General features: G+C 52.1%; 1 protein-coding gene across 3 annotated transcripts in view; it reads left to right on the forward strand.

Annotated features, from left to right (window-relative positions):
* Nucleotides 1–17,916, forward strand: part of Itgb4 (integrin subunit beta 4) — a 35,648-nt gene that overhangs the window by 10,664 nt on the left and 7,068 nt on the right. For all 3 annotated transcript variants that reach the window (XM_051159063.1, XM_051159064.1, XM_051159065.1), the window contains exons 12-29: nucleotides 292–494; nucleotides 2,217–2,320; nucleotides 2,463–2,561; nucleotides 2,666–2,795; nucleotides 3,608–3,730; nucleotides 3,853–3,959; nucleotides 5,803–5,836; nucleotides 6,009–6,200; nucleotides 6,486–6,589; nucleotides 6,862–6,920; nucleotides 7,121–7,144; nucleotides 7,915–8,063; nucleotides 8,148–8,327; nucleotides 8,812–8,960; nucleotides 12,848–13,052; nucleotides 15,301–15,458; nucleotides 15,750–15,930; nucleotides 16,058–16,195. In XM_051159063.1, coding sequence (XP_051015020.1) covers nucleotides 292–494; nucleotides 2,217–2,320; nucleotides 2,463–2,561; nucleotides 2,666–2,795; nucleotides 3,608–3,730; nucleotides 3,853–3,959; nucleotides 5,803–5,836; nucleotides 6,009–6,200; nucleotides 6,486–6,589; nucleotides 6,862–6,920; nucleotides 7,121–7,144; nucleotides 7,915–8,063; nucleotides 8,148–8,327; nucleotides 8,812–8,960; nucleotides 12,848–13,052; nucleotides 15,301–15,458; nucleotides 15,750–15,930; nucleotides 16,058–16,195 — 2,339 coding nt within the window. The remainder of the gene's footprint in view (nucleotides 1–291; nucleotides 495–2,216; nucleotides 2,321–2,462; nucleotides 2,562–2,665; nucleotides 2,796–3,607; nucleotides 3,731–3,852; nucleotides 3,960–5,802; nucleotides 5,837–6,008; nucleotides 6,201–6,485; nucleotides 6,590–6,861; nucleotides 6,921–7,120; nucleotides 7,145–7,914; nucleotides 8,064–8,147; nucleotides 8,328–8,811; nucleotides 8,961–12,847; nucleotides 13,053–15,300; nucleotides 15,459–15,749; nucleotides 15,931–16,057; nucleotides 16,196–17,916) is intronic.

Here is a 17,916-nt window from a genome sequence, read left to right on the forward strand (position 1 = left end):
ACCTCCTAAAAAAGACTCTGTTTCACAACAAAAAACAGAAGGCAAGCAAAATCTCCCTGAGACACTGAGCAAGACAGTCATGACCTGAGACATGAACACTGAAGGCGGATAGTTAGCGAGCAGATAACAGGACCCTGAGGTTTGGCTTTCAGCTGAGCCACTGTGTCTGCATGACTTGGACACGCCTCCACCCTTTCAGAGCCTCAGTTTTGTGGTCTGCAAAATAGGAACATAAAAGTCCCAGGCTTCCTCCCAGGCTGTGCAGAAGTGACTGACCAGTTCCTTCCTTAGGAGTGGCAAGACCTGCAACTGCTCCACCGGCTCCCTGAGCGACACGCAGCCCTGCCTGCGTGAGGGGGAAGACAAGCCGTGCTCGGGCCATGGCGAGTGCCAGTGTGGACGTTGTGTGTGCTACGGTGAAGGCCGCTACGAGGGTCACTTCTGCGAGTATGACAATTTCCAGTGTCCCCGAACCTCTGGATTCCTGTGCAATGGTGAGCTCAGCAGCCTTGGCCAGCCCTGAAGGCAGGGAGGGTACTTGGTAAAGGCAGGACCCCTCCCTCCAGTTCAAGGTCAGCCATAGCCTCAACCTCCCTAAAATGTCAGTGACCAAGGTCCCTGACAGCCACAGAGCACTATTCCTACTCCCCTAGGCTGTCTCTGGCAACTCAGATCCCCACTCCATCTCAAGACGGAGACAGTCCCGTTCAATCCCCAAAGGTTGACAGGAACATGAGAGGACAATCTGTTTTCTTTCCAAAGATGCAAAATTTCTAGTGGTGGCCACAAATTTATGTCTCCTCCAGATTTCCAAAGGGCATAGCACTGTATTTTGCCAAGGCTCTGACTGCATAATCTGGCAAAAGCTGAGCTTATATAGGCCTGCCTTTAGAGGTGGCACAATTCAAGCAAGGCAGTGCACAGAAATTGATAGTTAAGACAGAGAAGAATAAATTAAAATCCAATCGTTAAAAATGTATTAAGGGGGCTGGAGAGATGGCTCAGTGGTTAAGAGCACTGCCCACTCTTCCAAAGGACCCGAGTTCAATTCCCAGCACCCACATGGCAGCTCACAACTGTCTGTAACTCCAAGATCTGATACCCCTACACCAAGGCACATAAATTAAAATTTAAATAAAATGTACTTTTTAAAAACATTTATTAAGTTCCCGCTGTGTGCTTGTCACTGGGTGTCATTATTATTAAGTTCCCACTGTGTGCTAGTCACTGGGTGTCATTATTAAGTTCCCACTGTGTGCTCGTCACTGGGTGTCATTTCTTGCTTTTCTACACCTTCCTTTATCCTTATTGTGTGCATGTGTCATAGTATAAAGATGGGGGTCAGAGGACAATTTTCAGGAGTCAGTTCTCTCCCTCCACCATGTTGGTGCTAGATGCCAGGTTGCCAGGCATGACACACTGAGCCATCTTTCGGGTCCCTCCTTCCTCCATCTGGTTTTTGTCTGCTGTTTCTTCTCTTCAGCTGTCCTTTCCAGAGTGGTAGAGAAATGAAAGGGCAAGCCAGCTGTATCTGGAGAAGGGCAGACAGTCAGTAGAGGTGGGAGTGTGAGCGAGGAGGGGAGGACGATGCTCGAGGAGTGTAGTGTGGCCAGTGCACATGCGGCATGCCTGGGGGACGCAGCAAGGCATGCCTGGGGGACGCAGCAAGGCATGCCTGGGGGACGCAGCAAGGCATGCCTGGGGGACGCAGCAAGGCATGCCTGGGGGACGCAGCAAGGCATCCCTGGCTGCTTCACTCGGCTTCTGTTTGCACGCTTGCCCTGCTACACTCACTAGTGAAACCTAAACATTTATTGGTAGGTTCTCCTAGATGCTTTGTCGTGCCGTTTTTGTGGCTTTAGTAAGACATTTATTGATTGATTGGGGGTGGGAGAATGCAGCTACAGTACAGGTGTGTGAGCTGGCTCCGTGTGGATTCTGTAGACTGATCTCAGACCATCACGCTTGTGCCACAAGCACCTTTTCCCTCAGAGCCCCCTCCCCAGCCTCGGCAGTTTGATTTATTTATGCGCAGGAATGAATCTGTGTTTGAGATGGTCACTTTGCCTTCAGTAGAAGGCAGGACAGAGGGGAGAAGAACCAGAAAATGGAGGGGCAGCTTCTACCACAGAGCTCCCAGAGGCCCACCCTAGCGGGTGGCCATCTTGAATTGCATACATATATGAACGTACTTCTAATCTCTCTTCTCTTTACAGACCGGGGACGCTGCTCCATGGGAGAGTGTGTGTGTGAGCCTGGTTGGACAGGCAGAAGCTGTGACTGTCCCCTCAGCAATGCCACCTGCATCGATAGCAATGGGGTAGGCCTGGGCCTGGGGCCTGTACTGTGGGCAGCAGAGGGAGACCCTGGTCAATACCACCCAGACTCTACGAGAAGGAAGGGAAAGGGTGGCAGGCCGGCAGGCAGCTCTGCCGTCTCACTGCTGACTCCTCCTGCACCAGGGCATCTGCAATGGACGAGGCCACTGTGAGTGTGGCCGCTGTCACTGCATCCAGCAGTCGCTCTACACGGACACCACGTGTGAGATTAACTACTCTGCGGTAAGGCAGGGGTCGCTGGGGTGTGGGCAGGAGAGGCTGGCTGAGGTAAAGGGAGTTGGGGGCCACCCAGCATGGCGTCTGTCTACTCTCTTCTCACCACTCAGATACGCCTGGGCCTCTGCGAGGACTTACGCTCCTGCGTGCAGTGCCAGGCCTGGGGCACCGGGGAGAAGAAAGGACGCGCGTGCGAGGAGTGCAGCTTCAAAGTCAAGATGGTGGACGAGCTTAAGAAAGGTAGGCGCGCTGGCAAGGTATCCCATGTTGTCAAAGCCGGCACTTGGGAGACAGCAGCAGGTGGATCTCTGCGCACGTAGTGAATTCCAGGACAGCCAGGGCAACATGGTGAGACCCTGTGTCCCAGTGAAAGGAAGAGAGAAAAGGTGGAGAGGCAGGCAGGCAGGGAGGGAGGGGGGGACAAGGGAAGGAAGAGGGGAGAGGGTGTAAGAGGCCTGAGAGGGAGACCCCATGGCAGAAGAGAGTCAGTCGTTTTCTCTTCTGGGGAAAAGGCTTGAGATCTGACTTGAGGTCACCCAGGCCAGACTGGCTTGTGAGAGCAGCTGTGAGATGCTTGAGGGCCTAGACAGGGGACGCTGACACAGCGCTGGAGCAAGAGGCACAGAACCCTGGTGGTGGGCACACAGCGAAGCAGATAACAGAGAGTCTAGGGAACTGGGAATGAGGTGTCAGATGAAAGATGGGGTGTGCCCACAGCAGAGTTGGGGGGGGCCCAGGCGGGCCATATCGTTGGACTATGGGATGTTATTTGCCTCCTTCTAAGTCAGCTCTCCTGGCTAGACACCGCACTCATGATGTCGAGCAGTTGGTGGGGGGGGAGTGGGGGCAAGAGGGATGGACTTTCCGGCTAGGCTGTTACTGGTGTCAGCCCTGGGCAGGGTCATTCTGGTGACATCTGTGGTCAGGGGACTTACACTCTTCCCCAGACCCTGTGATAGAGGCCACAGAGGAGGCAATACTTCACCAGGCCCTGGGGTGCCCTGAGTGGAGGGCTGGGGTCAGGGTGCCATGCTAACGGTCTGTGGGTCCAGCGGAAGAGGTGGTGGAGTACTGCTCGTTCCGGGACGAGGACGATGACTGCACTTACAGCTACACCGTGGAGGGCGAAGGCAGCCCCGGGCCCAACAGCACCGTGCTGGTACACAGGAAGAAAGGTACGCTGGCAGATGGCGAAGCCTGTGGCCCCCGGCAGCCGGGCGGGCATGGCTGTGGCACTCAGCAGCCTGGGCAGCCAGGCAGGCATGGGCACTGCCTCCTTTCTCCTCTCGCCCTGCAGACTGCCCTCCGGGCTCATTCTGGTGGCTCATCCCCCTGCTCCTCTTCCTCCTGTTGCTCCTGGCGCTGCTTCTGCTACTCTGTTGGAAATACTGCGCCTGCTGCAAAGTAAGTCCCCGGCCCAGGTTGGACAGATGGACAAAATCTATAGGACGTGCGAAGCGGCCATGGCAAGGCAGACCCACATCCGCCTAGCTCTACTGCCTCGTACTTGCCATGGAATCAGCCCCCTGTGAGCAAGGGAGGCAGGAGCTGACAGTCTGGCTGGGGCAACAGAATAGATGTGCACGGGGACGCACAGCATGGGGTGCTGGGTTATAGGGGCCGAGGCCACACACTGTTTTAACCCTTGGCAGTGCGGGATGTGCGTATGGTGCACAGAAAGGGATCCCATGGTCAAATACATCTGAGAAACATTCATTTCTCGGAGACTTTGATTTACTCGTTTGCATAGCGAACCACTGTAACTCAGTTGATGTTGGTCTTGCTTAATACATATGAAGCCCTGGATTCAACCTCCAGCATTCCATAAAACTAGGGCATAGCTATGTGTGGTGGCACACATCTTTAATCCCAGCAGTCAGGAGGCAGAGGCAGGTGGATCTTGGTGAGTTTGAGGCCAGCCTGGTCTACATATTGAGATCCAAGCCATCCAAGGCTATATAATAAGACCTTTTCTCAAACAAACGAATACCACCAAAAGAGAAAGAAATGATATATGCCTGTCATTGGGGGATATAGAGGGAGGAAGGTCCAGTCCAAAGATGACAAATGTCCTTAGCAAGTCTGAGGGCAGCCTGGGTTACACGAGACCTGAGCATGGTGGCCCCCACTTTTCTCAGAACGCAGGAAGCAAAGGCAAGCAGATCTCTGTTCATTCCAGGCCAGCCTGGTCTCCCTAGGAAGTATGAGGCAAGCCAAGACTACATAATGAAACCCTGCCTCAAAATAAATTAAGTGGGGCTGGAGAGATGGCTCAGAGGTTAAGAGCACTGCCTGTTCTTCCAAAGGTCCTGAGTTCGATTCCCATCAACCACAAAGTGGCTCACAGCCATTTATAATGAGATCTGGTCCCTTCTTTCTGGCGTTCAGGCACACATGTGGTACAGAATACTGTATCGATAATAAATAAATAAATCTTTAAAGTAAGTAAATAAATAATTGTAAAAATAAAAATAAGAAGGAGATCTGGTAAGATGGCTCCGCAGGTGAAAGTACTAGCTGCCACAGCTGACAACCTGACTTTGATTCCTGGGACTCACATGGTAAAAGACAAGAACCAACTCCTACAAGTTGTCCTTTGACCTCCAGATGTGGTAACTGATGTAATTGAAAAGAAGGTGTGTGTGTGTGTGTGTGTGTGTGTGTGTGTGTGTGTGTGTGTGTGTGTGTTTCAAGTCAGGGTTTCTCTTTTTCTCAGCTGCTCACTCTGGCTGTCCTGGAACTCACTTTCTAGACCAGGCTGGCCTTGAACTCACAGAGATCTGCCTGCCTCTGCCTGGGATTAAAGGGATGTGCAACACCATGTCCGGGAAGAAAAGGATATTTTTAAAGAGAAGGAAGGGTGAGGGGACTAGGGCCTGGGGAGATATTTCAGTAGATCAGAGCAGTTCTTTTACAACAATGAGGACCTGAGTTTGAATCCTTACACCTTGTAACTCCAGTGCAGAGACTGGGGGCACTGGGGGGTACTGCTGGCCACCAGCCTATCTCTGGGTTCAATGAGAGACCCTGCATCAAATAATGTGGAAAATAGCAGAGCAGGGTACCTCATGTCCTCCTCACCTCCTGCACTCATGTGGGCTTGGGTCTGTGCGTGTGTGGGCCTGTACGTGCACACACACACATACACACACACACACACACACTTCTAGTGAGAAGACTAGAAGTGGAGAGGCCTATCTAGCCTGGGACAACCATCCTAACCTCACCTCCAACTCTTATCTCCTAGGCCTGCCTAGGGCTTCTTCCTTGCTGCAACCAAGGTATGGGCCAGGCACAAATGTGAACAGTGGGTATCTGACTGCTTTTTCTTCAGGCTAGAGAAATATGTGGGTGGAGCCAGGAGCAGAAAAAATGGGAGGCCCTGGGTTCTACCTGACGGTTGTGGCTGTGAGGGCTTAGGGAGGGGTTGGTACTGAGGACCCTTCCCCACAGGTCACATGGTGGGCTTTAAGGAAGACCACTATATGCTTCGGGAAAATCTGATGGCCTCTGACCACCTGGACACGCCCATGCTACGCAGTGGGAACCTTAAGGGACGAGACATGGTCCGCTGGAAGATCACCAATAATGTGCAGAGACCCGGCTTTGCCACCCACGCCGCCAGCACCAGCCCCACAGAGCTTGGTAAGGGCCAGTGCCGGGTGCTGCCCCTCTTGGCAGTACCCTTAGGGTTTCTGTCCCTCACCCAGGATCATACCATTCCTGTTTTCTTTGAGTGTTGGGTGCAGGCCCAGGACTCAGTCCCTTTCTGTCCCATCCTAATGGCACCAAGACTCTCAGGCCTGAATGTCCCTGACACACTGAGAACAGCCAGCCAGCTGTCCTCAGCCTTGGGCTGGTCTGCGGAGGTCCCACTCTGCAGTGCCTTCTGTACAGGAGGCTGACGATGACCATATACCTCCCACCCAGTACCCTACGGGCTGTCCCTGCGCCTTGGCCGCCTCTGCACTGAGAACCTCATGAGGCCCGGTACCCGAGAGTGTGACCAGCTTCGCCAGGAGGTGGAGGAAAATGTGAGGACCAGAAAACAGCTGGGGGGGGGGGGGGCGGGCAGATGTGGGTGCAATGGCAGCCTGTGGGAGAGCTGAGGACTGTAGCTTCATAACCTTGACTTTTCTAGGCAGGGGGGAGAGGGGCTTTCTGGACGTGAGCCTTGTCATGGGGAAATCTTGGGTGGTGGCAGAGGCTGGGGTTTCAGGATTCGTCCCTCAGGCACATGATGGCCAACTCTGAGAGGTCCTCTCTCTCTCTGCACTATTCTCAACTGTCTTGCCTTGCCTGACAGCTGAACGAGGTGTACAGACAGGTCAATGGGGCACACAAAGTCCAGCACACGAAGTTCCGGTGAGTCCCAGGGAGCCCAGGCCAGTTGGGTGGACGGCGAGGGGGGGAGGGGAGGCAGGGGGGCAGAGGAGATGGGGGGGAGTGCCATCAGGCAATCGGGATTCCCAGGTTTGGATGGGAGCTGTTTATTTAAGCTCCCAAGGGGGTTGTGCCCCACTACAAAACAGGTGTGGCTCATAGCCCCTCCCTTTTCCCCACAGACAGCAGCCCAATGCTGGGAAAAAGTGAGTTGAAGAGCTTTCAAGGTGGGATAACGCAACCTCCCTCCCCTCTACCCTGACTCCAGGCACCTACCCACCCTCTCCTGCTCCTGTGACCATGCCGTATGAGGGGAAGGCCCTAAGTCCACCATTGCCTAGGATCCTTATTCCTTCCCTTCCTGGGTCACATTTACTATAAATCAGCCCCTCAACTACAACAGAACAAAACACAGACCAGCCCCAACCCCACCAGCTCACCGTCCTACTCCCCATCTCCTGGGGCCACAGACTCTCATGCTGAGCCCCAGGAGCAGGCAGGCTACCAAACAGACAGGCCAACAGGTTATGTGGCTGCTGCCCTACTGGGGAGGGTGTGTGAGAAAGGGGTCTACACTGGGACAGAACTGGGATGGGCCACAGGCGTCCAGGCTCTGGCCAGCACCTCTGAGTGCTCACAATGGGCAACGCTCTTCTGGGAGGTTTATGTTCCCGGCCTGAGGCTGCCTAGCTGTCAAAGTCCAGGACCAGAATGTGAACCCAGGCAGCCCACCCTGGGGCTCTCTGCTGTCCCACACCCAGCCCTTGTATCAGCAGCCCTGTTTGGTGAGGTGGGTGGGGAAACTCCTTCCTCAGGAGTTGCAGTGGTCTGGCTACAAGGCGGAGGAGATGGAGCCAGTGTGGGCTTGTGGCACTGCCTGGCACTAAGGACCCTACGCCTTCTGCTATCTCACATCTTGCCCTCCCCCCCCCCAACTCCTCCTCCGACTCCTCTTCTGCTTGGACACACAACCCAGGCAAGACCATACCATTGTGGACACAGTGCTGTTGGCGCCCCGCTCGGCCAAGCAGACGCTATTGAAGCTGACTGAGAAGCAAGTGGATCAGGGGTCCTTCCGTGAACTCAAGGTGGCCCCTGGCTACTACACCCTCACTGCGGAGCAGGGTAAGGTGGACAGACCCCTCAGGCCGCTTGCCACATCCCTTCCCACTGGTGTGGCCCTGAGACCCTTGTCTGACTCCCACCTAGATGCCCGGGGCATGGTGGAGTTCCAGGAGGGTGTGGAGCTGGTGGATGTGCGCGTGCCTCTCTTCATTCGGCCTGAGGATGATGATGAGAAGCAGCTGCTGGTGGAGGCCATCGATGTCCCTGTGGGCACTGCCACCCTCGGTCGCCGCCTGGTAAACATCACCATCATCAAGGAACAAGGTTGGTCAGGGTGTGGGGCCATGGAGGCACTGCACTGCAACCTGATCTGGTCCCTCTCTCCTCTTTCTTCTCTGTGGTGTTGGGGATGGAGACCAATATACTGCAGGCAAATGTCTTCAATCCAAGCGGGAGTGTCCATCCGCATCACTGTAACTTTCCGCCTACATCCAACTCTCTATTGAGAGAAGATTTGGCTATAGCTTGGCACTATGGGTGCCTGGAATGCTGACCACAGTCCTCCTGGCTCCCAGAGGTTCCCCGGCCCCTCCTCCCTGCACCAGGATGCTCAGCTCTGCCTCTCAAGACTCCTGTCTCAGTCCCTACCTTTCCAGGCTGCTTGCTGGACTTTATTTCAACCCCTTAGCTTCTTTCTCGAGCAATTGCCATCCAGTTCCTCTGGAGTATGGGCTGGGTAGGAGGGAGGGAGGTAGCTAAGAAGGAATTGAGACCAGGGCCTCCTGACCAGTACCCGGGCTCCCTGCAGCCAGCGGGGTAGTGTCCTTTGAGCAGTCTGAGTACATCGTGAGCCGTGGAGAGCAGGTGGCCCGCATCCCTGTCATCCGGCGCATTCTGGATAATGGCAAGTCCCAGGTCTCGTACAGCACACAGGATAATACAGCGCACGGACAACGGGTAAGGAGGCCCAGTCAAGGGGCTGACGGAACATCTCGGGGACTATCCAGTGATTTCAATGGTAGCTACACCAGTCCTTGGATGCTGCTGGCAGTATCCTTAGTCAAAGGTGGCCCTGCTACCAGGAGTGGCTCACCCAAAGTGCCAAGCACACTCTGGGTAGAGTTCCATCGTTGCTGAGACCCCAGAGCGAGGGGATCACCTCCTCATGGGTGGGCCAGGTACCTACCGAAACCATCCTTGCTTACCCTTCAATGACCCAGGGTAACCGAGTCACCTGTCTGTGACTAGAGGACTTTGGGGTTCTACTTACTTACTTGTTTGCCTATTTATTTGGTTTTTCAAGGCAGGGTTTCTCTGTGTAGCCACCCTGGCTGGCCTCTAACTCACGGGGATCCGCCTGCCTCTGCCTCTGCCTCCGAAGCACTGGAATCAAAGACAAGCATCAGCACGTTTGGCTAAGGATTTAAAATGTTTGTCATTTATGTGTCTTTATGTGTGTGTGGGTTTGTCTACATGTATGCCTGTGTACCACACGTGTGCCCAGGGAGGGTAGATGAGAGCATCAGATCCCCTAGGACTGGAGTTACAGACAGTTGGGAGATGCCACACATGTGCTTGGTGCTGGGATCTGAACCCCAGTCCCTGGGAAGAGCAGTCAGTGGTCCAAACCACCAAGCCATCTCTCTACCTGCTCCCCCACTTTGTTTTGTGAGACAAGGTCTCAGTATGTAGCTTTGATTGTCCTGGAACTTGCTATGTAGACCAGGCTGCCTTGAACTCACAGAGCTCTGCCTGCCTTTCTCTGGGGGCTGGGATTAAAGGTGTAGGCCACCCAACTCTGGGCTTCTTGAAATGGAATCACAAGCCTTGTGTCCTTGAGCCAGACCCCCCCAATTCTGTCACCGTTGGTCTTCCTTCCCAATAGGGAGGGCCTTGGCCTGGCTGCCGTCCCTTCATTCCCAAGCCAATACTGTCAAGAATTACAAGCCAAGCAGCCAGGTGTGGTGGTGCACGCCTATAATCCCAGCACTCGGGAGGCAGAGGCAGGCGGATCACTGTGAGTTCGAGGCCAGCCTGGTCTACAAAGCAGAGTCCAGGACAGCCAAGGCTACACAGAGAAACCTTGTCTCGAAAAGCCAAAAAAAAAAAAAAAAAAAAAAAAAAAAATTACAAGCCATACTGGCAGACACACAAGGTTTTCTTGGGTTTGACTCTGAATGCAGACGGGCATGCCGCACAGGCCTGTAACCTCAGTGCTCAGGAGGCCAGAGCAGGAAGATAACAGGTTCCAGACTAGCCCAGGCTACATAACAAAACCCTGTCTCAAAAACCCAAAATAAGGGCCGGAGAAGTGGCTCTCAACAATTAAGAATGCACACTGGTCTTGCAGAACCACTTCAGGCAGTCTACAACAGGATGCAACTGCAGCTTCAGGAGAGCTTCTGGCTTCCGGGGCCAGTTCCCTTCACTCACATGCACAGAATCCCACACAGACCTGCAGAAATACATACAATGTTTTTTAAAGTCATGCCAGGCGGTGGTAGTGGCACACACCTTTAATCCCAGAGCTTGGAAGACAGAGGCAGGTGGATCTCTGTGAGTTCAAGGCCAGCCTGGTCTACAAAGCGAGTCCAGGACAGCCAGGGAAACCCTGTCTCAAAAAAACAAAACAAAACAAAACAAAAAAAGTATTTGGGAGGCAGAGGCAAGTGCATAGCTGTGAGTTCGAGGCCAGCCTGGTCTACAAAGCTACACAGAGAACCCTGTCTCAAAGAAAAAGAAAACTGTCCACGTGTATAATATTTATTTTGTTTTATGGAGACAGGATTTTTTTTGGGGGGGTGGTTTGAGACAGGGTTTCTCTGTGTAGCCTGGACTGTCCAACAGGATCTTTTATTAGTCCTGGCTGTCCTAGAACTATATGTGTAGACCAGGCTGGCTTCAAATTCAGAGATCCTCCTGCCTCTGCCTCCTGAGTGCAGGGACTAAAGGTGTGTAGCACCATACCCACCATAGATGTGTTTTGTTTCATTTTTTTTTAAAGATTTATTTATTGTATATGAGTGCTTTATCTGCAGAAGAGGGCATCAGATAGCATTGTAGATGGTTGTGAGCCACCATGTGGTTGCTGGGAATTGAACTCAGGACCTCAGGAAAGAGCAGGCGGTGCTCTTAACCTCTGAGCCACTTCTCCAGCCCTTGTTTCGGTTTTTTGAGATAGGGTTTCTTTGTGTAGTCTTGACTGTCTGGGACTGGCTTTGTAGACCAGGCTGGCCTCAAACTCACAGGGATCCACCTGCCTCTGCCTCCCTAAGTGCTGGGATCACAGGCGTGGGCCACCACACCCAGCTGGTAGATGTATTTAAAATGCTGGCCACAGTGGTACCAGCAGGTAACACAACAGTCAGAAAACAAAGGCAAGAGGCCAACCTGTTGAACACAGTGAGTTTCAGGCCAGCTCAATAGAACAGCACTTAATTAGTATGTACAAGGCTGTAAATTCAATCCTCAATACAAAAAAAAATTTTTTTAATTAAAAATAGCGCCTGGTTGATGTGGCCAAAGCCAATGCCCTGATAAGGCCTGACGGAGAGAAGAAGGCGTATGTTCGACTGGCTCCTGATTATGATGCTCTGGACGTTGCCAACAAAATTGGGATCATCTAAACTGAGTCCAGCTGGCTAATTCTAAATACACACTTTTTTTTTTTTTTTTGGTTTTTTGAGACAGGGTTTCTCTGTGTAGCCTTGGCCATCCTGCCTGGACTCACTTTGTAGACCAGGCTGGCCTCGAACTCACAGCGATCCGCCTGCCTCTGCCTCCCAAGTGCTGGGATTAAAGGCGAGCGCCACCACGCCCGGCTAAATACACACTTTTTTCATCATAAAAAAAAATAGAGCCTGGTGGTGTAGCTCAGTTGGCAGCGTGCATGAAGCCATATGGTGGTGGCACATGCCTACAGTCTCAGTGTGTCGAAGGCAGAGGCAGAATTATCAGGAATACAAGGTTATCCTTGGCTACATACTGAGTTCCCAGTCAGTCTAAGCTACATGAGACCTTCAGGCCTATTCAGCCAACACAGGGGTAACCTGTGCTCATCTGGCCCAGGCACTGAGCCCCATCACCAATTTCCTTACTATATTTTGTTTTAGGTTGGATGACTGCTTTTTGTGAAACAAGGTCTTGCCACTAGCCCAGGACGGCTCACACTAGTAGATGCCTCGCCTCAGCCCTCCAAGTGCTGTCATAACCAGCCCTATCGCTTCCTACTTTTCTCCCATAGGCAGACTTCCTTTTCTGCCCTAGGTAGAGTCTCCCATGGCTATCAGACCAGCCACGTGTGAAACTGAGCTGCTAATTTGAAGCGCCACCTAGTGCTTCTTTGTGAGAAGGTTGGGTAAACACACCCAGGTGCACACATCAAAATCTGGGGGCCTGAAGGTGGTGGCACACACCTTTAATCCCCAGGGAGAGGCAGGCAGATCTGTGAGTTCGAGGCCAGCCGGGGCTACACAGAGAAACCTTGTCTCAAAAATAAAATAAAATAATCTGGGTGCTGAGAGATGCTCAGTGGCTAATTCGAGTCCCAGCCACCCACATGAGGTGGCCTGAAAATCCAGTTTGGAAAGATGTAAGTCTAACTCCCTCTATGGCCCCATCGTTAATCCCATACACACAGTAGAGACAAATAAGAAACTTAGCCCACCAAGGGTCTGGAGCCCAATAGAATCCCAGACTTCAGAGCCACCTTGCAGGGGACAGACAGTTCTTCCCCTCCTGGGCATGGCCGCTGTCCCAGCTGGGTTAACCTTCTGCCTGCGCGTGCGTGACTTCCTTGTGCAACCTGCTCGGGCTCCGGCCGACCCTGGCTCCTCCCACTGCAGGACTACGTCCCTGCGGAGGGTGAGCTGCTGTTCCACCCGGGAGAGACCTGGAAGGAGTTGCAGGTGAAACTCCTGGAGTTGCAGGAAGTCGATTCCCTCCTGCGTGGCCGCCAGGTCCGCCGCTTCCACGTCCAACTCAGCAACCCCAAGTTCGGAGCCCGCCTGGGCCAGCCCAACACAGCTACCGTCATCCTCGGGGAGCAAGGTGAGGAAAGCCTGGGGCCGCATAAGAGGGGGAGAGGGAGGCCGAGGACCTCCTGACAGGACTCCAGACTCAAATACACACCCAGGGCACAACACTAGGATCATTCACACATAATATTTGGAACATTTATATTATTTTTTATTTTTCGGAGACAGGGTTTCTCTGTGTAGCCTTAGCTGTCCTGGACTCACTTTGTAGACTAGGCTGGCCTCGAACTCACAGAGATCCACCAGCCTCTGCCTCCCAAGTGCTGGCATTAAAGGCATGCACCACCACCACCACCCGGCACAAGTGTCTTTCTTGCCAGCCCCACACTTTTTTTTTTTTTTTTTTTTTTACTTTATGTATACGAATGCTCTATCTGCATGCACACCTGCATGCCACCATGTGGTTCACTCAGGACATCTGAAAGAGCAGCCAGTGCTCTTAACTGTTGAACCATCTCTCCTGGCTGAGATTGGTTTGTTTGTTTGTTTGTTTTTCTAGACAAGGTTTCTCTGTGTGGCCTTGGCTGTCCTGGACTCCCTTTATAGGCCAGGATGGCCTTGAGCTCAGAGATCTGTCAGCCTCTGTCCTGAGTGCTGTGCACCACAGCCCTCTGCCCTAGATGAGATTTTTTTTTTCAAGATTTATTATTTATATGCCCAATTGTGCATGTGTGCCTGCCAGCCACAAGAGGACACCAGATCTCATTACAGAGGGTCCAGATGGTCGTAAGCCACCATGTGGGTGCTGGGAATTGAACTCGAGACCTTTGGAAGAGCAGATGGTGCTCTTAGCCTCTGAGCCATCTCTCCAGCCCCCTAATGAGATTTTTTTTTTAATGTTTCTTTTTTAACATATACATTTATATTATTACACATGAATAAAATCAACTACACACAGCAGGAAGAACCGTGAGACAATCCTGAGTTATATAAATGTTACATAGTGGTTTAGCTATTTGTATTTGTCAAACTTGAAGTAAACATATTTCCTGTCTTGTTGGGTCTAAATTTTTTAATGAAAACCAATATCTAGGGCTGGAGAAATGGCTCAGTGGTTAAGAGCACCGCCTGCTCTTCCGGGGGTCCTGAGTTCAATTCCCAGCAACCACGTGGTGGCTCACAACCATCTGTAATGTAATCTGATGCCCTCTTCTGTAGATAAAAGCACTTATATACAATAAATAACAATAAATAAATAAAAGAAAAAAAGAAGACCAATATCTATCATATCTCATCTCTATTAACTTAAAACATCTATTTTGATCTAAAAAATCTTAACCCCTAAGCCACTAGGCTTAACCGTAAGACTAAACTATCTGGTCTTCAACCCTATCAGAGACCTGAGAAGGAATAAAACTTAAATACCTGAGTGAACTGGAAGTGCAGGTTAGGAACTTTAAAAATGAAAAAACGATTGAGACAGGCAGTAACCTGAACTGTCACCCAACATTCTCCATAACGTTGGAGCATCATCTTCGGCCTTCTAGCCCAATATAGAGATATTCGTGATATATTCGTGAGACAGGAACTATTGAGGACTTGCTTACCCTGTCTTGACAGAGTTCAGCAGTCGACCCTAATGAGATCTTTTTTTATTTTCATTCTTTTTGGTTTTTCAAGACAAGGTTTCTCTGTGTAGCCTTGGCCACCCTGGACTCACTTTGTAGACCAGGCTGGCCTCGAACTCACAGCGATCCGCCTGCCTCTGCATCCTGAGTGCTGTGATTAAAGGCCACCACGCCCGGCCTCAGTGTTTTTATAAATAAAAGAACAAAACAAAACAAAACAGTTAGAGGTCCCCCAAAGCCCATGGCTATTCTATTACCCACACCCACTGAGGAAAAAGAGCACCAGGAAGAGCAGAGGAGGACAAGAGAAACAAGACTAGAGCCAGGTCTGGGTCAGAGAGGGTCCCCTGTGGAGTGTACTCTAAGGGTCACAGAGAGCAAAAGGCTCTTTTTATCAGGAAAGGTGAATGGGACTAGGAAGAATGGGAGGGAAACAAAAGATGGGATAAAAAAAAAAAAAGGAACTGTTTTGCATAAGAAAAGGGGTTGGTGGGCTGTGCACTTTTCTCCTACCCCATAGCCTCAACATATTAAGGAACTGGACAAGAGGGATAAAGAATTCCAGTTGCATTGACAGAGCTTAATTGAACTTTTAAAACTGGAGAGCCTGGGATGCTGAACAAAGTCTCTGGCGCCCCCTGGTGGTAACAAATACTTAGCCAGCCGCCCTACCCTCTGCACCCCTTTGACTAGATGAAACGGACAGGAGCCTCATAAGTCAGGCACTTTCATCACCACCACCACCCCGTGGAGACCTGGGTGCCCCACAGAACCCCAATGCCAAGGCTGCCGGGTCCAGGAAGATCCATTTCAACTGGCTGCCCCCTCCTGGCAAGCCAATGGGGTACAGGGTAAGGTGAGGGGCACTGGGAAGGTCTGCTGGTGAGAGGGCTGCCCCGAGGGAAGGGGAGGGCACGCTTGTCACCTGTGGGCCGATAAAACCCCACCCGTGACCCTGTGAGCAGAAAGACCCATTCCTGAGTTCTTCAGCTCCAGCCTTTCTCGCCCAGCCTGGGAGAACAGGTGCTCTGCCTTAAGCCTTGCTGAGGGGTGGGGGAAGGGATGGAGGGCGAAGGGGGGTAGGGGGCTCCAGTGTCACATAGACAAAGGGAATGAATCCCAGCGCTTGCTGCTTCCCGCAGGTGAAGTACTGGATCCAGGGCGACTCTGAGTCTGAGGCCCACCTGCTGGATAGCAAGGTGCCCTCAGTGGAGCTCACCAACCTGTACCCCTACTGCGACTATGAAATGAAGGTGTGCGCCTATGGGGCACAGGGAGAGGGGCCCTATAGCTCACTGGTGTCCTGCCGCACCCACCAGGAAGGTTAGTCTTAGTGATACCTCTGTCCACCCAGCTACCTGCTGTCCATGTGCCCAGCCCCATCCATCCATCCATCCCTCCCTCCCTCTGCCACCGACCCACTAATAGAGCACTTCCTGCTCCTTTCCAGTACCCAGCGAGCCAGGGCGGCTGGCTTTCAATGTTGTCTCTTCTACGGTGACCCAGCTGAGCTGGGCTGAGCCAGCTGAGACAAACGGCGAGATCACAGCCTACGAGGTCTGCTATGGACTGGTCAACGAGGACAACAGTAAGGACCAGACTTTCCTGGCCTCCTGGAGAAGGAGGGACACATAACTGGAGGGAGGTGTGGGGGTCTTGGTCATTTCCGGGCACTCCGGGCCATCCACCCAAGTCAAGCAGTGAGCCTGGGCATTGTATGTTATCCCATTGTGCTCAGCTTCATGCTGGTTTGCATTCCAAGGGTACCAAGGTTACATTTGGTCCCTAGGGTCACTGGCTAGGGTCACTGGCCTAGGGGTTACCTTTCTCTACAGGGAACCAAAGTGTTCATTTTTGCACAGTTTTCTTAGGGCCAGAAATAGTTGCCACATTTAGCCACACAACATAAACTGGGTGTGGTAGTGCACTCCTATGGTCCCAGCACTCAGGAGGTGGGAGGCAGAGGGACCAGGAGTTCAAAGCCATCCCTGGCCACATAACAGCCTGGCATACATGAGACCGTGCCTGAAAAACTGAACAGCAAAACCCTGACAGGATGAACAAAGAAGCCATGGAAAAAAGAAAACAACCATAAAAAACCAGAAAGCCCTGAATTTCAAATACATTTCTGTTTTTAGAATAGTTCATCAAGAAGCTGGGCGTGGTGGCGCACGCCTTTAATCCCAGCACTGGGGAGGCAAAGGCAGGCGGATCGCTGTGAGTTCGAGGCCAGCCTGGTCTACAAAGTGAGTCCAGGATGGCCAAGGCTACACAGAGAAACCCTGTCTCGAAAAACCCAAAAAAAAAAAAAAAGAATAGTTCATCAAGGAGTAGGGGGTGCTCTCTTTACACAGATAAGTGCCTGGGTTCACTTCCAGTGTGTCCCCTCACCACCACCCCAGACTTCATCCTATCTATTATACTGACAACCATTCCTGGAAGGTAGAGAAAACTGGACAGTCCCTGCCATCATTGTGAGACCTGAGGACACTCCTCTCCCCTGGGGAAGAGACTCAAAGTGCTTATGTCAGCGGGCCGGTCCCAGTGAGGCAGGGCCACCTCTATATACCAGAAGACAGTGGGACTTTGTCAGCATGAGTCCTTCTGCAGGAGATGCTCCCTCCCAAACAGACCAGCCAGGAACCAAGCTTCTGGGTAGCTCTGCGTACCCTTGGCTTGGCCTTCCAGCATTTGGTTCACTCTTGGGCCTCGGCTTGGGGGCAGAGCCAGCCTAGGTAGAGGTCATCTCTGGTGCCTTCCCCATAGCTCCATCCTGCTGAGGCCTCAGCTATGTTATGAATGTGTTGGGTTACCTCCTCCCCAACCCAAGGGTGTCCGTGCTTTGTGATGCAGCTTCTCCCTTCACCCATGGGCTGACACAGATGTGACAGCCGCTTTACTATTGTGGCTAGCCACTTTCCTTTCAGGCTGATGGCCCTCCATCAGCCACTACTCTGCATGTTTCTGTCTTCTTCTCTTCTTCTTTTTCTTTCTTTCCTTTTTTTTTTTTTTTTTTCCCCCGAGACAGGGTTTCTTTGTATAACAGTTCTGGCTGTCCTGGACTCATTTTTGTAGACCAGGCTGGCCTCAAGCTCACAGTGATCCGCCTGCCTCTGCCTCCCAAGTGCTGGGATTAAAGGCGTGAGCCACCACTGCCCAACTTTCTCTTCTTTTTTAAAAAACTTATTTATTTGCATTGGTCTTTTGCCTGCATGTATGTCTGTGAGAGGGTACCACATCCTCTGGAACTGGAATTACAGACAGTTGTGAGCTGCCATGTGGATGCCAGGACTTGAACTCAGGACCTCT

Source organism: Acomys russatus, chromosome 16 (assembly GCF_903995435.1).
Source record: "Acomys russatus chromosome 16, mAcoRus1.1, whole genome shotgun sequence".
In the NCBI taxonomy this organism is placed as follows: domain Eukaryota; kingdom Metazoa; phylum Chordata; class Mammalia; order Rodentia; family Muridae; genus Acomys; species Acomys russatus.